General features: G+C 44.6%; 2 protein-coding genes across 7 annotated transcripts in view; one reads left to right on the top strand and one right to left on the bottom strand.

The window, feature by feature from the left end:
* Positions 1-4,509: 4,509 nt before the first annotated feature.
* Positions 4,510-17,555, bottom strand: bloc1s2 (biogenesis of lysosomal organelles complex-1, subunit 2). The gene is made up of 5 exons (XM_021599322.2): positions 17,344-17,555; positions 6,584-6,691; positions 6,223-6,342; positions 6,003-6,107; positions 4,510-5,179 (listed from the first exon to the last, which is right to left on the bottom strand). Exons 1-5 carry the CDS (start codon positions 17,513-17,515, stop codon positions 5,148-5,150), a joined length of 537 nt encoding a protein of 178 aa, XP_021454997.1. The 5' UTR covers positions 17,516-17,555; the 3' UTR covers positions 4,510-5,147.
* A 663-nt stretch (positions 17,556-18,218) lies between these two features.
* The window catches only part of usp24 (ubiquitin specific peptidase 24), a 52,807-nt gene continuing 48,593 nt past the window's right edge, over positions 18,219-22,432 (top strand). For 3 of the 6 annotated variants that reach the window (XM_036969176.1, XM_036969179.1, XM_036969180.1), the window contains exon 1: positions 18,219-18,659. In XM_036969176.1, coding sequence (XP_036825071.1) covers positions 18,387-18,659 — 273 coding nt within the window. In that variant the 5' untranslated portion in view covers positions 18,219-18,386. The remainder of the gene's footprint in view (positions 18,660-22,432) is intronic. The other 3 variants (XM_036969178.1, XM_036969177.1, XM_036969181.1) reach the window with 2 other exon arrangements.

Raw genomic sequence — 22,432 nt, forward strand, 5'->3', positions numbered from 1 at the left:
TCCACTACTGTCCCATCGATGTGGATAGGGGGGTGCTCCTGCTGCTGTTTCCTGAAGTCCACGATCATCTCCTTTGTTTTGTTGACGTTGAGTGCGAGGTTGTTTTACAGACACCACACTCTGAGGCTGTCTCGTCGTTGTTGGTAATCAAGCCTACTACTGTAGTGTCGTCTGCAAACTTGATGATTGAGTTGGAGGCGTGCATGGCCACGCAGTCATGGGTGAACTGGGAGTACAGGAGAGGGCTGAGAACGCACCTTTGTGGGGCCCCCAGTGTTGAGGATCAGCTGGGTGGAGATGTTTCCTACCCTCACCACCTGGGGGGCGGCCCGTCAGAAAGTCCAGGACCCAGTTGCACAGGGCAGGGTCGAGACCCAGGGTCTCGGGCTTAATGACGAGTTTGGAGGGTACTATGGTGTTAAATGCTGAGCTGTAGTTTCGATGAACAGCATTCTTGCATAGGTATTCCTCTTGTCCAGATGGGTTAGGGCAGTGTGCAGTGTGATTGCGATTCCTGTGGACCTATTGGGGCGGTAAGCAAATTGGAGTGGGTCTACGGTGTCAGGTAGGGTGGAGGTGATATGATCCTTGACTAGTCTCTCAAAGCACTTCATGATGACGGAAGTGAGTGCTACGGGGCGATAGTCGTTCAGCTCACTTACCTTTGCTTTCTTGGGAACAGGAACAATGGTGGCCCTCTTGAAGCATGTGGGAACAGCAGACTGGGATGGGGATTGATTGAATATGTCCGTAAACACACCAGCCAGCTAGTCTGCGCATGCTGCGAGGACGCGGCTAGGGATGCCGTCTGGACCGGCAGCCTTGCGAGGGTTGACACGTTTAAATGTTTTACTCACGTTGGCTGCATTGAATGAGAGTCCGCAGGTTTTGGTAGTGGGCCGTGTCGGTGGCACTTTGTTGTCCTCAAAGCAAGTGAAGAAGTTGTTTAGTTTGTCTGGGAGCAATACATCGGGGTCCAAGACTGGGCTCGTTTTCTTTTTGTAGTCCGTGATTGGCTGTAGACCCTGCCATATTCCTCTCGTGTCTGAGCCGTTGAATTGCGACTCTACTTTGTCTCTATACTGACACTTAGCTTGTTTGATTGCCTTGCGGAGGGAATAGCTACACTGTTTGTATTCGGTCATGTTTCCGGTCGCCTTGCCCTGATTAAAAGCAGTGGTTCGCGCTTTCAGTTTTGTGTGAATGCTGCCATCAATCCACGGTTTCTGGTTGGGGAAGGTTTTAATAGTCGCTGTTGGTACAACATCACAGATGCACTTGCTAATAAACTCACTCACTGAATCAGCGTATACATCAATGTTGTTGTTTGACGCTATCCGGAACATATCCCAGTCCACGTGATCGAAGCAATCTTGAAGCGTGGAATCAGATTGGTCGGACCAGCGTTGAACAGACCTCAGCACGGGCGTTTCCTGTTTTAGTTTCTGTCTATAGGCTGGGAGCAACAAAATGTAGTCGTGGTCAGATTTGCCAAAAGGAGGGCGAGGGATGGTTTTGTATGCATCGCGGAAGTTAGCGTAACAGTGATCCAGAATTTTCACAGCCTGGGTGCCGCCTTCGATATGCTGCTAAAATTTAGGGTGCCTTGTTTTCAGATTAGCCTTGTTAAAATCCCCAGCTACAATAAATGCAGCCTCAGGATATGTGGTTTCCAGTTTACATAGAGTCCTCTTGGTAGATAATGCGGTCGGTTTTTGTAAGGTTTGTAAGGATTTGTAAGGATTGTAAGGAATTCTAGGTCAGGTGAACAAAAGGACTTGAGTTCCTGTATGTTGTTATGATCACACCACGACTCGTTAATCATAAGGCATACACCCCCGCCCTCCTTCTTATCAGAGAGATGTTTGTGTCTGTCGGTGCGAAGCGTGAAGAAACCAGGTGGCTGTACCAACTCTGATAACGTATATCCCAAGTGAGCCATATTTCCGTGAAACAGAGATTGTTACAATCTCTGATGTCTCTCTGGAAGGGAACCCTTGCTCGGATTTCGTCTACCTTGTTGTCAAGAGACTGGACGTTGGCTAGTAGTATACTCGGGAGCGGTGGGCGATGTACCCGTCTACAGAGCCTGACCAGAAGACCGCTCCATCTGCCCCTTCTACGGCACCGTCGTTTTGGGTTGCCTGCTGGGATCCGATCCATTGTCCTGGGTGGTGGACCAAACAGAGGATCCGCTTCGGAAAAGTTGTATTCCTGGTCGTAATGTTGGTAAGTTGGCGTTGCTCTTATATCCAATAGTTCCTCCCCGCTGTATATAATGAGACTTAAGATTTCCTAGGGTAACAAGTAAGAAATAATACATAAAAAACAAAATACTGCATAGTTTCCTAAGAACGCGAAGCGAGGCGGCCATCTCTGTCAGCAGTGAAGATAAGATACATTGTCGTTCCTCTGACCCCTCACCAGTCTCCCCCAAAGGGACTCGGGTGCCTGTAGGTCTGGGAGACAGTGGGACCTGCAGTGACCTGGTACCAGTTAGACATGGCGCTGAGAACAGAGACGTACCACACATCAAAGCAGAAAATTGAAAAACACATGCGCATGCACACTTCATGAATACAACTGAGCTTTTCCAGAACCCCTCACTTACTCAACAGTGTGGTGTGGCATCCTGCCCTGCTATTGTAATTGGTCATCTTGATTGATGTTTGATATTTCTAAAATCATATTTCTCAAGGACTCTCTCAGGGACTTTTGTGGTCAGTACCAGTAAGAACAGTCAGTACGCATAATATGTTTATGTGCCAATACTGGCTAGTGTCCCATCTGTCTTTCTATCCATCTAGAGCAGGGGTTTTCAAACCTTTCCTCGGGGACACCCAGCCGTTCCATGTTTTTTAACTTATCGACAGCTAGCACACCTGATCAACTTTAACTAATCATCAAGCCCTTGAATAGGTGAATCAGGTGAGCTGGTTAAGGGCTACAACAAAATTGTGAAATGTCTTGGGGTCCCAGAGGAGAGGTGGTCAAACCCCTGATCTAGAGTGTGTGATTGTCAGGCTTTGTGTCGGTCTTTCAGTGGTTACACAGATTCATATAATAAATCAGAGTAAACTGTATTGGCACTTGAAGGGATGTCCTCAGGGAGCCTCCTGATAGACTGTAGCAGGCCTCGATCACGCCTCGCTTTAAATAAGACTCTTTGGGCCTCCTGAGTGGCGCGGCGGTCTAAGGCACTGCATCGCAGTGCTTGAGGCGTCACTACAGACTGGGTTCGATCCCAGGCTGTGTCATTGCTGGCCGTGAGCAGGAGACCCATGAGGTGGCGCACAATTGGCCCAGCATTGTCCGGGTTAGGGGAAGGTTTGGCCGGCCAGGATATCCTTGTCCCATCGCGCTCTAGCAACTCCTTATGGCGGGTCGGCGCCTGCAAGCTGACTTTGTTTGCCAGTTGTACAATGTTTCCTCCGATACATTGGTGCGGCTGGCTTCCGGGTTAAGCGAGCAGTGTGTCAAGAAGCAGTGGGGCTTGGCAGGGTCGTGTTGTGGAGGACGCCTGGCTCTCGACCTTCGCCTCTCCCGAATCCGTACGGGAGTTGCAGCGATGGGACAAGACTAACTACCAATTGGGGAGAAAAATGGGTAAAAGTACAAACATAAAAATAAGACTCTTTCTTGAGCAATAAAGAGTCGGATGACAGGGGAAAGAAACCAGAGCCTCATTTAATTCTCCCTCTCTTGTCCCGTTCCCCTACGTATCGGATTTAACCCCCCATACGCAACGTTACACTCATGATGCTGTCTCAGCGAGTCGACCGTCCTGTGGCGCGCAGACAACCTGAGTTCAAACCGAGTTTGTCATATATTGTACCCCCTGAAGACTGTAAGTTGTAGCAACAAATGAAAACACCATGTTGAAACATTTATCGACTAGGGGAGAGAGAGAGAGAGCGCGAGGGAGGTAAATAATGTTACATTATGAATAATGAGCTGGGCCTTCACTGGCCTAACGACAGAGACCTGCTTTAGATTAAGCCCCTACAAACAAACACACACACACAAACTCACAACCCCCATGCAGCCACTTACACAGGAGAGCAGTGCAGGAGTTCATATCGGCATCCACTCTGATAATCTATTGCCCCTGGCAATGATATCAGATTTGCTTTGCTCCAGGACAAAAGAGGGAGCAAAGGAAAGGGGATAAAGACAAAGACAGGGAGAATTGGGCCTGTAACCGAAAGTTCACTGGTTCGAATCCCTGAGATGACTAGGTGAAAAATCTGTCAATGTGCACTTGAGCAAGGCTATTAACCCTAATTGCGCCTGTAAGTTGCTCTGGATACGAGAGGGTTTGTGGTTAGTTAGGGTTTAGAGGGGGTCTGTGTGTGTGTGGTTGGTTGGGGTCTGGGGGAATGTTTCAGTGGAAACGTGAATCAACAATGTCGTCTGGGAGATCACACCCTAGTCTCACATACACAGCCTGCACTTCATTATGAACATGGAGTACCGCTTCCATCTGCTGACCAAATGACAACACATCAGTTTCCTTCACAGATTTATTATTATTAGTTAATGTTTTTAGAAGATACATTGTACACATGCTGCAATCAAACATGTATGTCAATGCTTTTAAGGGACATTAGTATACACAAGCAAATAAGTATTATAAAGGTCATAAAAAAGGTTTGAATTCAGTTCATGATGCCAGCAGAGGAAAACATTTAAAGAAGCTAAAGTCCATCAGTAGAAAAGTGAATTTGGTTGTCATCTTCTTAGCTGTGTACCTTCAAGGTTAGAAGGAGGTTGCTGATTCTAGGGTAGTGCGCACCAAGGTAGGGGTCAATTCACTAAATCCAGGAAGTAAATAGTCATAGTGACAGGACGACACAGAGCGGCCTGGAATGTTGCTAACAGGAATATGGACTCAAACTACCCAAAGCCCCATGGACAAGCAACTTTAATGATCCAACAAAAATGATAATACTAGGTCTAACATCTGGGATATCCCTCCAACCAACCCCAGGCTACCTCATATCTCTCTATATAAGGCTGGTGTTGTAAAGATGTGGGTGTGCTTCCTCAGATCAAAAGGGTTAACAGACGGGGAGGAGGAGGACCAGTACCCCCTCAGGCCTCCTCTTCCTCCTTTCCATATAATCTTCTTCCATATTTACTCCTCATCATCGCTTCTCCAGTTTCTTGAATTTGGCCTCTGCAGAGAGACAGACAGATTGACTGACTGTGCAGGAAGGTTAGTTAGTCTCACACACACACACACACTTAGGAGTAGTGTCCAAGGGAAGTGAATTTTTAGCTGTTCATTTGGGACAGTGTGCTAGCGCTCTCTGCTGTTGGAGCTCAGGGTGTAGAGGTGAACTTAAACAGCAGAGGGCACCATAAGGCAGTTCCTAACATTAAAGGGCCAGTGCATTTTTAATATGACACTATGAGGTCAAAATAACACAGCCTGTTCAGGTGGGATGGAGTTTTCGGCCCAGATCATGACGTCACAATCTGATCTGATTATAAAAGACCAATAATCGTTCATCAGGGTAAGCGGGTGGGCTCTAGATCATCCTATCAGCCAATCAGAGCTGTGTATGTGAATATGTGAATATCTTCAAACTTCTTTCCTAACGCCCACACGATCAGACTTAGCATTTCAATGGCCAAAAGAGGAACAGGGTAATAAATGATGCAAATATATATTTAGGAGTCGTTTAAAAACAACATTAAAAACACTGCATGAGGCTTTAATGTTGAGCTGAACACTGCAGCACGGCTATTCCTAACACATCTGCTATAGAGACTGCTAGCAGATTCAAATAGAGAAGCCATAGTGAACAAGCTAACATATGCATTTCTATCTACCACTTCTCTCTCCCAGTCAGTCTGGCGAGGGTTAAGGTTACACACAAACTCAGTAGGCCCTTTTCCACTTACAGCCCTGGTATAAATATAGACTTGCAATATGAAGCTACGGTATGTGTTTCCACAGGCATGCTACACTGTCTCTGTGTGTGTTTCTGTCTTACCAAGCTTCTTGGAGTAGGTGTCCAGTTTATAAGCAGCCTGCTCCAGAGACGACACTTGTTCCTCAATCTGGTTTATCTGGTCTAGATAGGGCTGGAGGCTGGCGTCTAACACACAAGACAATATATTTTTCAGCTAAATTAAGGTAAAAAAAAAAAAAAACGTCATTTTCATAAAGGGTCGCAAGCTTTCCCCTCACGTTTGAAAGGCTAGTAAACATACACTTGAGGTTGAGGTCCTGCAGGTTCCTGCTGATATTAATGCTGATGTCTTTCATCTCCATGTACTTCAGACTGGTCAGCTTGTTCATATTCTCCAGCAGACGGTAGTCCTCACAGGTGCCTGGGAGAAGAGGGAAACAGGGGAGCATGAAACAGGAGATGACATTGTTGTTATGCTGAAGACATGACAGTATTCACTGAGTGTAATAAAACTCAATATTTGGAAGGTGTTCTTAATGTTTTGTACACTCAGCATATACTAGTATGCAGCTGTATAGACATGTAGAGAGAGAGACAGAAGACAGTCAGAGACAGGCAGGGGAGACAGACATGCAGGAATACAGACAGATAGACAGGCACACCTGTGAGTTCTCCTTGTAGGAAGACCGCCATCTTATCGAACATGTCTGTACAGAGCTCATTGATGTCTGGTTCTACAGCCTCCTCTGCAGTCTCCACCCCACCGTCACCTACACACACAGCAGAGTTACACACCATTGACATGTTGTAGAAACATCCCATCATCCGTACTCTGGAGGATTCTGCTGGCTCCTACCTCAGATGTAGGACCAATTTGCCAGTCCCTTGGCATGATGCTGTGATAGTCGGCTTAGCTACTGCATTCTAATGTAATAAAAAGGTACTCATGGCCAACTACAGGCATAAGCAGTTTCTTAATAAACAAATTTTGTGCATACATTTGTTTACATCCCTGTTGGTGAGCATTTTTCCTTTGCCCAGATAATTTGTCCACCTGACAGGTGTGGCATATCAAGAAGCTAATTAAACAGCATGATCATTACAGAGGTGCACCTTGTGCTGGGGACAATATACAGTAAGGCCACTCTAAAATGGGCAGTTTTGTCATACAACACAATGCCACAGATGTCTCAAGTTGAGGGAGCGTGTAATTGGCATGCTGACTGCAGGAATTTCCAGAGCTGTTGCCAGATAATTGTATGTTAATTTCTCTACCATAAGCTGCCTCCAACGTCATTTTAGAAAATTTGGCAGTACGTCCAACCGGCCTTACAACTGCAGACCACATGTAACCATGCCAGCCCAGTACCTCCACATCCGGCTTCTTCACCTGCGGGATTATCTGAGACCAACCACCCGGACAGCTGATGAAACTGAGGAGTATTTATGTCTGTAATAAAGCTCTTGTTGGGAAAACTCATTCCGATTGGCTGGGCCTGGCTCCGCAGTGGGTGAGCCTATGCCCACCCAGGGCTGCCCCCCTGCCCAGTCAGGTCAAATCCATAGATTAGGGCTTATTTATTAATTCATTCAGTTGACTGATTTACTTATATGAACTGTAACTCTGTAAACTTTTTGAAATTGTTGCATGTTGCGTTTATATTTTTGTTCAGTATATACTCATAAATAAATCTCTTAAAAAGCATGTGGACACCTCTACAAATTAGTGGATTCAGTTATTTTTGCATAATTTGAGTCAATTGGAGGTGTACCTGTGGATGTACACTGCTCAAAAAAATAAAGGGAACACTAAAATAACACATCCTAGATCTGAATGAATGAAATATTCTTAAGTACTTTTTTCTTTGCATAGTTGAATGTGCTGACAACAAAATCACACAAAAATTATAAATGGAAATCAAATTTATCAACCCATGGAGGTCTGGATTTGGAGTCACACTCAAAATTAAAGTGGAAAACCACACTACAGGCTGATCCAACTTTGATGTAATGTCCTTAAAACAAGTCAAAATGAGGCTCAGTAGTGTGTGTGGCCTCCACGTGCCTGTATGACCTCCCTACAACGCCTGGGCATGCTCCTGATGAGGTGGCGGATGGTCTCCTGAGGGATCTCCTCCCAGACCTGGACTAAAGCATCCACCAACTCCTGGACAGTCTGTGGTGCAACGTGGCGTTGGTGGATGGAGCGAGACAAGATGTCCCAGATGTGGTCAATTGGATTCAGGTCTGGGGAACGGGCGGGCCAGTCCATAGCATTAATGACTTCCTCTTGCAGGAACTGCTGACACACTCCAGCCACATGAGGTCTAGCATTGTCTTGCATTAGGAGGAACCCAGGGCCAACCGCACCAGCAAATGGTCTCACAAGGGGTCTAAGGATCACAGGGCGCCAGTGGCGAATTTGCTAATCTTGGTGTTCTCTGGCAAATGCCAAACGTCATGCACGGTGTTGGGCTGTAAAGCACAACCCCCACCTGTGGACGTCGGGCCCTCATACCACCCTCATGGAGTCTGTTTCTGACCGTTTGAGCAGACACATGCACATTTGTGGCCTGCTGGAGGTCATTTTGCAGGGCTCTGGCAGTGCTCCTCCTGGTCCTCCTTGCACAAAGGCGCAGATAGCGGTCCTGCCGCTGGGTTGTTGCCCTTCTACGTCCTCCTCTACGTCTCCTGATGTACTGGCCCGTCTCCTGGTAGCGCCTCCATGCTCTGGACACTCCGCTGACAGACACAGCAAACCTTATTGCCACAGCTCGAATTGCTCGCATTGATGTACCATCCTGGATGAGCTGCACTACCTGAGCCACTTGTGTGGTTTGTAGACTCCGTCTCATGCTACCACTAGAGTGAAAGCACCGCCAGCATTCAAAAGTGACCAAAACATCAGCCAGGAAGCATAGGAACTGAGAAGTGGTCTGTGGTCACCATCTGCAGAACCACTCCTTTATTGGGGGTGTCTTGCTAATTGCCTATAATTTCCACCTGTTGTCTATTCCATTTGCACAACAGCATGTGAAATGTATTGTCAATCAGTGTTGCTTCCTAAGTGGACAGTTTGATTTCACAGAAGTATGATTGACTTGGAGTTACATTGTGTTGTTTAAGTGTTCCCTTTATTTTTTTGAGCAGTGTATTTCAAGGCCTACCTTCGAACTCAGGTCCTCTTTGCTTGACATGATGGAAAAATCTAAAGAAATCAGCAAAGACATCAGAAAATAAATTGTAGACCTTCACAAGTCTGGTCCATCCTTGGGAGCAATTTCCAAATGCCTGAAGGTACCATGTTCATCTATACAAACAATAGTACACAAATATAAACACCATGGAACCATGCAGCCATCCTACCGCTCAGGAAGGAGACACATTCTGTCTCCTAAAGATGAATGTCCTTTGGTGAGAAAAGTGCAAAGCAATCCAAGAACAAAGGCAAAGGACCTTGTGTCCTATATAAGTCCTATATCGACATAACCTGAAAGGCCGCTCAGTAAAGAAGAAACCACTGCTCCAAAAGCACCATAAAAAGTCAGACTATGGTTTAACTGCACATGAGGACAAAGATTGTACTTTTTGTAGACATGTCCTCTAGTCTGTTGAAACAAAAACAGAACTGTTCGGCCGTAATGACCATCGTTATGTTTGGAGGACAAAGGGGGATGCTTGCAAGCCGAAGAACACCATCTCAACCGTGAAGCACGGGGGTGGCAGCATCATGCTGTGTGGGGTGCTTTGCTGCAGGAGGGGCTGGTATACTTTACAAAATAGATGGCATGATGAGGAAAGAAAATTCTGTGGATATATTGAAGCAACATCTCAAGACATCAGTCAGGAAGTTAAAGCTTGGTCGCAAATGGGTCTTCCAAATGGACAATGACTCCAAGCATACTTCCAAAGTTGTGGCAAAATGGCTTAAGGAAAACAAAGTCAAGGTATTGGAGTGGCCATCATAAAGCCCTGACCTCAATCCTATAGAAAATTTGTGGGCAGAACTGAAAACGTGTGTGCGAGCAAGGAGGCCTACAAACCTGACTCAGTTACACCAGCTCTATCAGGAGGGATGGGCCAAAATTCACCAAACTTATTGTGGGAAGCTTGTGGAAGGCTACCCGAAATGTTTGACCCAAGTTAAACAATTTAAAGGCAATGCTACCAAATACATGTAAACTTCTGACCCACTGGGAATGTGATAAAATAAATAATAGCTGAAATAAATCACTCTACTACTTTTGACATTTCACATTCTTAAAATAAAGTGGTGATTCTAACTGACCTAAGACATGGAATTTTTACTAGGATTAAAATGTCAGTAATTGTGAAAAACTGAGTTTAAATGTATTTTGCTAAGATGTATACAGTTGAAGTCAGAAGTTTACATACGTCTCCAACTTCAGCGATTTTTGCAAATTGTTCCAGTCATTGGCAGCAGAGAACTGGAAGGAAAGGCGGCCAAAGGGGGTGTTGTCTTTGGGGATGACCAGTGAGATATACCTGCTGGAGCTTTACTATGGTGACCAGTGAGCTGCGTTAAGGCGGAGCTTTACCTAGCAGACGAATATGTAGCGAAGGCCAGCCGACGAGAGCATACAGGTCGCAGTGGTGGGTAGTTCTGGGGCTTCGGTGACAAAACAGATGGCACTGTGATAACTGGATGCAGTTTGCTGAGTAGAGTGTTGGAGGCTATTTTGTAAATGACATCGCCGAAGTCGAGGATTGGTAGGATAGTCAATTTTACGAGGGTATGTTTTGCAGTGTGAGTGAAGGAGGCTTTGTTGCGAAATAGAAAGACAATTCTATATTTAATTTTGGATTGGAGATGTTTAATATCAGTTTGGAAAGAGAGTTTACAGTCTAGCCAGACACCTAGGTATTTGTTGTTGTCCACATATTCTAAGTCAGAATCGTCCAGAGTAGTGATGCTAGTCGGGCGGGCGGGTGCGGGCAGCGGTCGGTTGAAGAGCATGTATTTAGTTTTACTAGCATTTAAGAGCAGTTGGAGGCCACGGAAGGAGTGTTGTATGGCATTGAAGCTCGTTTGGAGTTAGTGTCCAAAAAAGGGCAAGATGTATACAGAATGGTGTCGTCTGGGTAGAGGTGGATCAAGGAATCACCCGCAGCAAGAGTGTCATCATTGATATATACAGAGAAAAGAGTCGGCCCGAGAAGTAAACCCTGTGGTACCCCCATAGACTGCCAGAGGTCCGGACAACAGGCTCTCCTATTTGACACACTTACCTATCTGAGAAGTAGTGAGTGAACCAGGCGAGGCCGTCATTAGATAAACCAAGGCTGTTGAGTCTGCCATTTTATTTTATTTTACCTTTAAATAACTAGTTAAAAACAAATTCTTATTTTCAATGACGGCCTAGGAACAGTGGGTTAACTGCCTTGTTCAGGAACAGAACAAAATATTTTTACCTAGTCAGCTCGGGGATTCGATCTTGCAACCTTTCGGTTACTAGTCCAACACTAACCACTAGGCTACCTGCCGCCCCTGCGGTGATTGACAGAGTCGAAATCCTTAACCAGGTTGATGAAGACGGCTGCACAGTACTGTCTTTTATCGATGGCGGTTATTATATTGTTTAGTACCTTGAGCGTGGCTGAGGTGGACCCGTGACCAGCTCGGAAACCCGATTGCACAGTGGAGAAGGTACGATGGGATTCGAAAATGGTCAGTGATCTGTTTGTTAACGTGGCTTTCGAATACTTTAGAAAAGGCAGGGCAGGATGGATTTAGGGCTGTAACAGTTTGGGTCTAGAGTATCATCCCCTTTGAAGAGGGGGATGATCGTGGCAGCTTTCCAATCTTTAGGAATCTCGGCCGATATGAAAGAGAGGTTGAACAGACTAGTAATAGGGGTTGTAACAATGGCGGCAGATAATTTTAGAAAGAGAGGGTCCAGATTGTCTAGCCCAGCTGATTTGTACAGGTCCAGGATTTGCAGCTCTTTCAGAACATCAGCTATCTGGATTTCTGTAAAGGAGAAGCTGGGGTGGCTTGGGCAAGTAGCTGCGGGGGGTGCGGAGCTGTTGGCCGGGGTAGCCAGGAGGAAAGCATGGCCAGCCGTAGATAAATGCTTATTGAAATTCTCAATTATAGTGGATTTATCGGTGGTGACAGTGTTTCCTAGCCTCAGTGCAGTGGGCAGCTGGGAGGTGCTCTTATTCTCCATGGACTTCACAGTGTCCCATAACCTTTTAGAGTTAGAGCTACAGGGTGCAAATTTCAATTTGGAAAAGCTAGCCTTTGCTTTCCTGTGTGTATTGGTTCCTGACTTCCCTGAAAAGTTGCATATCGCATGGACAATTCGATGCTAGTGCAGTACGCCACAGGATGTTTTTGTGCTGGTCGAGGGCCGCCCGGTCTGGAGTGAACCACGGGCTATATCTGTTCTTAGCTCTACATTTTTTGAAAGGGGCATGCTTATTTGGTGAGGAAATTACTTTTAAAGAACAACCATGGAATCATGTAGTAACCAAAAAGAAAAAGAGAAAAAAAAGTGTTAAACAAATCAAAATATATTTTATATTTGAGATTCTTCAAAGTAGGCCCCCTTTGCCTTGATGACAGCTCTCACACTCTTGGCAATCTCTCAATCACCTTCATGAAGTAGTCACCTGGAATGCATTCCAATTAACAGGTGTGCCTTGTTAAAAGTGAATGTGGAATTTCTTTCCTTCTTAATGTGTTCGAGCCAATCAGTTGTGTTGTGACAAGGTAGGGGTGGTATACAGAAGATAGCCTTATTTGGTAAAAGACCACGTCCATATTATGGCAAGAACAGCTCAAATAAGCAAAGTGAATCGACAGTCCATTTCTTTAAGACAGGAAGGTCAGTCAATATTGAACATTTCAAGAACTTTGAAAGCTTCTTCAAGTGCAGTCTCAAAAACCATCAAGCTAATGACGAAACTGGCTCTCGTGAGACCCAGAGTTACCTCTGCTGTAGAGGATAAGTTAATTAGTTACCAGCCTCAGAAACTTCAGCCCAAATAAATGCGTCAGAGTTCAAGTAACAGACACATCAACATCAATTGTTCAGAGGAGACTGTGTGTATCAGGCCTTCATGGTTGAATTGCTGCAAAGTAACTAGAGGTCGACCGATTATGATTTTTCAACGCCGATACAGATTATTGGAGGACCAAAAAAAGCCAATACCGATTAATCAGACGATTTTTGAATATGTATTTGTAATAATGACAATTACAACAATACTGAATGAACACTTATTTTAACTTAATATAATACATCAATAACATCAATTCAGCCTCAAATAAATAATGAAACATGTTCAATTTGGTTTAAATAATGCAAAAACTAAGTGTTGGAGAAGAAAGTAAAAGTGCAATATGTGCCATGTAAGAAAGCTAACGTTTAAGTTCCTTGCTCAGAACATGAGAACATTTGAAAGCTGGTGGTTCCTTTTAACATCAGACTTCAATATTCCAAGGTAAGAGGTTTTAGGTTGTAGTTAATATAGTATTTATAGGACTATTTCTCTCTATACCATTTGTATTTCATATACCTTTAACTATTGCATGTTCTTATAGGCACTTTAGTATTGCCAGTGTAACAGTATAGCTTCTGTCCCTCTCCTCGCCCCTACCTGGGCTCGAACCAGGAACACATCGACAACAGCCACCCTCGAAGCATCGTTACCCATCGCGCCACAAAATCCACAGCCCTTACTGAGCAAGGGGAACAACTACTCCAAGTCTCAGAGCGAATGATGTTTGAAAAGCTATTAGCGCGCACCCCGCTAACTAGCTAGCCATTTCACATCGGTTACACCAGCCTAATCTCGGGAGTTGATAGGCTTGAAGTCATAAACAGCGCAATGCTTGAAGCATTGCGAAGAGCTGCTGGCAAAACGCACTGAAGTGCTGTTTGAATGAATGCTTACGAGCCTGCTGCTGCCTAACATCACTCAGTCAGACTGCTTTATCAAATCATAGACTTAATTATAACATAATAACACACAGAAATAAGAGCCTTAGGTCATGAATATGGTCGAATCCGGAAACTATCATTTCGAAAACAAAACATTTATTCTTTCAGGGAAATACGGAACCGTTCTATATTTCATCCAACGGGTGGCATCCCTAAGTCTAAATATTGCTGTTACATTGTACAACCTTCAATCTTGTCATAATTAGATAAAATTCTGGCAAATTAGTTCGCAACGAGCCAGGCGGCCCAAACTGTTGCATATACCCTGACTCTGCGTGCAATGAACGCAAGAGAAGAGACACAATTTCACCTGGTTAATATTGCCTGCTAACCTGGATTTATTTTAGCTAAATATGCAGGTTTAAACATATATACTTCTGTGTATTGATTTTAAGAAAGGCATTGATGTTTATGGTTAGGTACAGTCGTGCAACGATTGTGCTTTTTTCGCAAGTGCGCTTTTGTTAACTCATTCCCCGTTTGGCGAAGTTGGCTGTCTTTTTTAGGAAGAAATAGTCTTCACACAGTTCGCAACAAGCCAGGCGGCCCAAACTGCTGCATATACCCTGACTCTGTTGCACAGAACGCAAGAGAAGTGACACAATTTCCCTAGTTAAAAGAAATTCATGTTAGCAGGCAATATTAACTACATATGCAGGTTTAAAAATATATACTTGTGTATTGATTTTAAGAAAGGCATTGATGTTTATGGTTAGGTACACGTTGGAGCAACGAGTCCTTTTTCGCAAATGCCCACCACATCGATTATATGCAACGCAGGACACGCTAGATAAACTAGTAATATCATCAACCATGTGTAGTTAACTAGTGATTATGATTGATTGATTGTTTTTTATTAGATACGTTTAATGCTAGCTAGCAACTTACCTTGGCTTCTTACTGTATTCGCGTAACAGGCAGGCTCCTCGTGGAGTGCAATGAGAGGCAGGTGGTTAGAGCGTTGGAGTAGTTCACAGTAAGGTTGCAAGATTGAATCCCCGAGCTGACAAGGTAAAAATCTGTCGTTCTGCCCGAGCAAGGCAGTTAACCCACCGTTCCTAGGCCGATTGTTATGAAAACTTGCAATCGGCCCTAATTAAATCAGCCATTTCGATTAATCGGTCGAGCTCTAAAAGAAACCACTACTAAAGGCCACCAATAAGAAGAGACTTGCTTGGGCCAAGAAACACGAGCAATGGACATTAGACAGGTGGAAATTTGTCCTTTGGTCTGATGAGTATGTTATATTTTTGGTTACAACCGCTGTGTTTTTGTGATACGCAGAGTAGGTGAACAGATGATCTCTGCATGTGTGGTTCCAACAGTGAAGCATGGAGGAGGAGGTGTGATGGTGCTTTGCTGGTGACACGGTCTGTGATTTATTTAGAATTCAATGCACATTTAACCAGCATGGCCATCACAGCATTCTGCAGCGATACGCCATCACAGCATTCTGCAGCGATACGCCATCACAGCATTTTGCAGCGATACGCCATCACAGCATTTTGCAGCGATACGCCATCACAGCATTTTGCAGCGATACGCCATCACAGCATTTTGCAGCGATACGCCATCACATCATTTTGCAGCGATACGCCATCACATCATTTTGCAGCGATACGCCATCACATCATTTTGCAGCGATACGCCATCACATCATTTTGCAGCGATACGCCATCACATCATTTTGCAGCGATACGCCATCACATCATTTTGCAGCGATACGCCATCACATCATTTTGCAGCGATACGCCATCACATCATTTTGCAGCGATACGCCATCACAGCATTTTGCAGCGATACGCCATCACAGCATTTTGCAGCGATACGCCATCACAGCATTTTGCAGCGATACGCCATCACATCATTCTGCAGTGATACACTATCACATCATTCTGCAGTGATACACCATCACATCATTCTGCAGTGATACACCATCACATCTGGTTTGTGCTTAGTGGGACTGTCATTTCTTTTTCAACAGGACAATGACCCAACACACCTCCAGGCCATGTAAGGACTATTTGACCAAGAAGGAGAGCGCTGCATCAGATGACCTGGCCTCCACAATCACCTGACCTTAACCCAATTGAGATGAGTTGGACCGCAGAGTTAAGAAAAAGCAGCCATCAAGTGCTCAGCATATGTGGAACTCCTTCCAGGTGAAGCTGGTTGAGAGAATGCCAAGTGTGTGCAAAGCTGTCATCGAGGCAAAAGGTGGCTACTTTGAAGATTCTAAAACATATTGACTTGTTTAACACTTTTTTGGTTACTACATGACTCCATGTGTGTTATTTCATAGTTGATGTCTTACTATTATTCTACAATGCAGAAAATAGTACAAATAAACCTTGAAGGAGTAGGTGTGTCCAAACTTGACTGGTACCGTACACACACAAAAGTATGTGGACACCCCTTCCAATTAGCAGATTCGCCTATTTCAGCCACATGTGTGCTGACACGTCTATAAAATCAAGGACACAGCCATGCAATCTCCATAAACACACATTGGCAGTGAAATGGCCCGTACTGATGAGCTCAGGATGCCATCTTTCAGTCAGTTCATAAAAGGTCTGCTCTGCTAGAACTGTCCGGGTCAACTGTAAGTGCTGTTATAGTGAAGTTAAAACATCTAGGAGCAACAACGGCTCAGCCACGAAGTGGTAGGCCACACAAGCTCACAGAACGGTATGACCGAGTGCTGAAGCGCATAGAAATCGTCTGTCCTCGGGTTGCAACGCTTGCTTAATGGAAGCTAGTCCCCACAGCAATGTTCCAACATCTAGTGGAAAGCTTTCCCAGAAGAGTGGAGGCTGTTACAGCAGCAAAGGGGGGACCAACTCCATATTAATGCCCATGATTTTGGAATGATATGTTCAACGAGCAGGTGTCGACATGCGTTTGGTCATGTAGTGTATATATTAACTCAGTTGGGGTCTCAACTTAATGTTTAGAGTTACATGTTTAGAGAATACACAAGGTGCAAGTTCAACATGTGGTTGTTACATCAGCAGTTTCTCTCTTGTTTTGTCAGTCAGACAGTCACTCAATTAGCCATGTCAGCTAACAATTTTTAGATTGCTATGTTAGTCTAGTCAGTTATCATGGCCAAATACCGTCCAGGGGCACTAACCTCCATGGGACCCCCATTGATTTTATGAGTCACTCTCACTCAGATACTGTATAATTAACATGGCATCATGGCAAAACGTGTAGAATCGCAGGGCCCCCTCACTTAGGGTCCCCAAAAGGCTAGAGGCGGCCCTTAAGGTACTAACACCAGTCTCATAGCAGAAGTTGGCCAGAGTAAACAACAAACAAATTGTTAATCTTCTTGCTCTCAATAACTAAAATAGCGCATCAATTTGCAGCCAGGGCGTCTCCATTGGCCCATTTGTGTTTGTCGACCTGCTACGGTTAGCTGGAATTGGAAGCTAGCAAGCACCACTCACTGCTGCTGGTAGGCTTCTTGGGCGCCGCGGGCACAACCTGGCCGTCAGCAGCAGTCTCGCTAGGCTCTCCCCGGGGTTCGGAGCTCCCTCCCAGGCTGAGGACGGTAGGATGGACAGGGGGTACTCTGGAGATGCTATCCATCGCAGCAGCCTCCTCTCCCGTGGCCGCCATTTTGCCTTTCCGCCAGTCACATGATGGAGTTCCACGTGACATTTATTGTTATCTCAACTTTTTTGCCCTTTGTGCTGTTGTCTGTGGCCAATAATGTTTGTACCATGTTGTTGTCATGTTGTGTTTTCATGTGTTGTAGCTATGCTATGTTATTGTCTTAGGTCCCTCTTTATATAGTGTTGTGGTGTCTCTCTTGTCATGATGTGTGTTTTGTCCTATATTTTTATTACATTTTGTCATGTTTAATCCCAACCCCGTCCCCGCAGAAGGCATTTTGCCTTCTGGTAGGCCGTCATTGTAAATACGAATTTGTTCTTAACTGACTTAAATAAAGGTTCAATATTTTTTTTTTTATAAAAGGTTCAATAAAATTATAAAAATGAATTATTCCCCCTCTTCTGAATTCGAGTTACACCCTTTTACTTGACAGGTGCGTGCTACGTCGTGTGGTTGTCACCACTAACAATCATCACACAAACAATAACACGACTCATTTATATTTTTCCTATTCATATTGATTGATAGTTTTATATTTATATTGTTTTGTCATTGTTCGAGTGTAGTGAGGTCGAGTGTTTTGTCTGTAGTCGTGTTGCATTATCAACACTTCGAATCAGTGTGAAACATAATGTTAGTGTTTGCAGAGCTAGCTAGTCAGCCTAGTGTTAGAGGTTTTGGGGTAAAATAACGGGGATCCTCAGTCCTCTTTTCGGTTCATATGGGTGGGTCAGGGTGCTGACGTTCTACGCAGGAAGTATCCAGTGAACCATCGTGACAGCCTGCGTGATTGTAAACATGGCGCCATGCACCGCTACAGGGCTGTGCTGTTTTACATCCCGTTTGTAGCTAGCCTGAGACACAAAACTTAACCATGGAGACAGAAGAGGAACAACATATGACAACTCTCCTCTGCATGGGTTTCCCAGATGCAGTGGCGATACGCAAGGCGCTACGCCTGGCGAAGAACGACATCAACGAGGCTGTTGCGCTCCTGACCAACGAAAGCCCCGGTCTTGGGTATGGATATGAGCCGATGGAGAGTGGCCCTGCCCCAGGCCCGAGTGGAGACGGGGAGTCCAGTGGGCGGACCGGGACTGGAGGGTTCGACCCACCTCCCGCATACCACGATGTGGTGGAGAGCGAGGTAAGGGTGAAGAAGGATAGTAACGGTAGTTCGCTGGCTTCGTAAGCTAGAACACAAGTTAGCTAACGTCGTTAGCGCTATCAAATCTAGCGATGATGATGGCTAGGTAGCCAGACAAGGCTCGCCCTACAATACTGCATAGCGCGTTCCGCTCATGCCTGACTGTCAAAATATAGAAGGAAAATCCGCGGCATGCATAACTCAATTTACAGTTGGCTAACGTTAGCTCAATCTCGGTCTGCATAAATTCGACATTCGGTTAGTTGAGTTGTAAAAACAGCACTAGATACTTTAATCATCAGTATTGAAATTGGGTGCACACTAGCCAACATCCGATTCAGAATGTAGCTGTTGCTTGACAGCTAGCTAGGTAGTTAGTTAGCCCAGCGCTTTTGGGGATGGGGAATGCGCGAATCTCTAACGTTACATGGGCAAACTTGCTAACCAACTAACTAGTGTTTGCAATCGTTATTAATAAAGCCGGTTTGCAGAGTGAATGTGGTGATATTAAGGTCTTCGCATTCATTATCTTGGGGAAATGCACATCAGTATGCAGTTTAGCGTAATGGAGCTAATGATAATGCCCGAGAAGCCGGTGTTTGTTGGATATTGGCACCGGTGTTGTTAGGCCGGAGACGAAGTCGATAGGTAGCCTAGCGGTTAAGAGCGTTGGGCCAGTAACCGAAAGGCCACTGGTTGGAATCCCTGAGCCTACTACGTGAATAATCCGTCGATGTGCAAGGCACTTAACCCTAATTGCTCATGTATGGGCTCTGAATAAGAGCGTCTGTTAAATGACTCAAATGTACAAATGTAGCTAGCCAACGTTAGCTACGCGAACTAAGCTGGCTATAACTAGGTACATTAGAGAAGCTGAGATTTCGCAATCGCCCGTGAACCTGATGTGGCCATCTTGTGCTTTTAAATATTGTCTAATAAAAAAAGTTATTTAAATTGTTCATAGTCCAGTGACAACGTGATGTCTAACTACATGATGTCTAACTAAACTCCAGCATTCAGCATCTGCAAGCTAGCTAGAGAGCATCAAGTAGGGACAGGACAAAACCGTTTTGGTCATTTGGGTATCATCAAAATAACTCAATCGCACACGTTTTTGGTCTCATTCATCGGTTTTTACCTGATTAAGTAAAATACCATTGGATATTTTATGTTGAAAGATCAGTTTATATTCCTAATACTTAAGTTGAAACTGATGCTGTTGCTGCTTCCTGTTAAGACATAATGATGAATAATAAATAGTCCAATGTCAAAACAGTTTTAAAGTGTCCGAATCAATAATTGTTTGTGATATATTGAAAACCTAAACATGAAATGTACTATATACATGTGCAACAATAGTAAACATATGTATTTTTTTTAAGGAGCTACTTATAAACTGCACAAGCTCCAAACCCCTGTCGTTTTGTCAAGTGGTAATAAATCAGTCATCGATTGGGGTGGGGGTATGCGCTGTTTAAACTACCACAACTCTAAAACCACATGGAACTGGATAGGCTGTATTTTTACATCACTGGTTATAGGACAACATCCAGAACAGTCAGCTACATTTTGGAATGTTGCATTTTGATAAGGGGGTCAGAAACCTGGCAGTGTGGTGCCAGGACGGCAACCTCTCCCTCAACGTCAGCAAGACAAAGGAGCTGACGGTGGACTACAGGAAACAGAGGGCCGAGCACGCCCCCATTCACATGGACGGGGCTGTAGTGAAGGGGTCGAGAGCTTCAAGTTCTTCGGTGTCCACATCACTAAGGATCTATCATGATCCACACACACCAACACAGTCTTGAAGAGGGCATGACAACACCTCTTTCCCCCTCAGGAGGCTGGAAAGATTTGTCATGGGCCCTCAGATCCTATATATATATATTTTTTTACAGCTGCACCATTGAGAGCATCTTGGCTGGCTGCATCACTGCTTGGTATGGCAACTGCTTAGCATCCGATCGTAAGGTGTATCTCTCTCTAGTCTAGCGGTTAGGGTACCATCTCTTCTCTACACACAGCAGATTATGTCCACTGTCTTCATTGCTGTGCGAAACCGTGTGCATGGTGACGTTGATCACCAGGGTGTGTGTGTGTGTGTGTGTCTGACACCCGGGTTGCATTCAGTAGGTCACAGCATTGCGAAATGTTTTCAAATTTTCCCCATTTTCCAGGAACCGTCTGCATCAAAAGCAGCCCTGTTTTGTTTTTATATTGAAAACATTTCTTTCGGGTTACATATTCAAATGGTTCACATTCAGACCATTACGCCAGACAAATCCCTCCGTCCCACTCTTTCTCCTCCATCTCCCTCTCTCTCTCCAGCTTGTTTTTGCGTCTCTGCTGTCTGCTGTTAGGAGGCATGTCACGGGTCTGTGGCCCTGCATTCTCATCCTAAATTTAGCTCCACACACAAACATCCCTACATTCTCATATGGTTACCTAGCTGCCCTGCGCAACATACATACATGCATACATAAACACAGCAGCACACACACTCAATAAAAACACACATACCAGAAAGACATAGACACACTAACAAACACACCACACCCCGTCCTCCTGAGAGAAGCCCAGAGCTCCAGTCCTCCCCTTAGCTTTTCCTCAGGCAGGAAAACAGCACTAGTACTGTTATTGTTACTGTGTTAATAATGCTGAGAGGAAACAGTGAAAACTGCCTATTGGTTCAGCAGTAGCTAGTTAGAAACCTCCCCAGGTAGTATCTATTAACATATTTCTAATGAGATTCTCCTATACACATGCTTTGTAGTCCTGGAGTCATCTCAATCTAGGATCCTGACCCCAGTTATTTGTTAAAAGACAGGTCAACAGATCGTGCTGTCTTCTTGATCTCAAAAAGGGGTCTCTGATTGGACTGTGCTGTTCTGGGGAGCACCTACCTAGTAGGCTGTTGACGTTTCTGTCTTAGAGAAACACTCATCTCTGACTCCCTCCATTCACCCATCCATCTAGAGCTCATCTCTTTCCAATTCTTTCTATGAAGGAAGATAGCTGAAACCTCCCTCCCCCTTCATCCTTCCATCGATCATATATTGTTATGCTGTACAGAAAGGGCAGAGGGGTTATTGAACATACACACCCACCACTCTCACAGCCTGTTGTGTTCAAGACCACCAAAGCGAGACCGATTTTTAAAGACCGGAGCAAATCGAGTCTTAGTCAAGACCCAAGACCGAGAGGGGGGCGAGTCAAGACCGATATCAGAAAAATGAAGTCCAATTCAAGACCATGATTGTAACTGTGTCAAATAACCACCATAATGAGTTCAAAATGTCCAGTATTTATGTTTATATTTCAGAAGAACATATTGATTCTTTAGACAGTCAGAATGGTGAGAGAATGCATGCTAATGGCAGAGAACCACTACAGATGATCACTAACCCAAGCTGGTCGATAATAGATAAAGACTATGTTCCAACTTCCCCGTCTCCCCAAATAATAGTGAGCGCACAACTTTCAAACTTTGCCGCATTCATGCAGGTGAATCAAAGGACATTCTGTCGAGCGTGACAGTTTGAGGATATTTTTCAATGAAAGTAAAGGACAGTAATGTTACGAGTAAAGTAGGAAGCCCGGGTTTCAATAGGCGATTAGATGTTAATGTGTCATGAAAGGAGGGTGGTTGTTTGGCCTGACCAAGCAGTTTTATACGCTGAGTCTGACTGAATTTCTTTATCTGCTGGTCTCGAAGAAATTACAAGTCCTCAATGTCAGAGACGGAATAAAGACCAATTCATTTATATATATAT

Source organism: Oncorhynchus mykiss, chromosome 30 (genome assembly GCF_013265735.2).
Source record: "Oncorhynchus mykiss isolate Arlee chromosome 30, USDA_OmykA_1.1, whole genome shotgun sequence".
Classification (NCBI taxonomy): domain Eukaryota; kingdom Metazoa; phylum Chordata; class Actinopteri; order Salmoniformes; family Salmonidae; genus Oncorhynchus; species Oncorhynchus mykiss.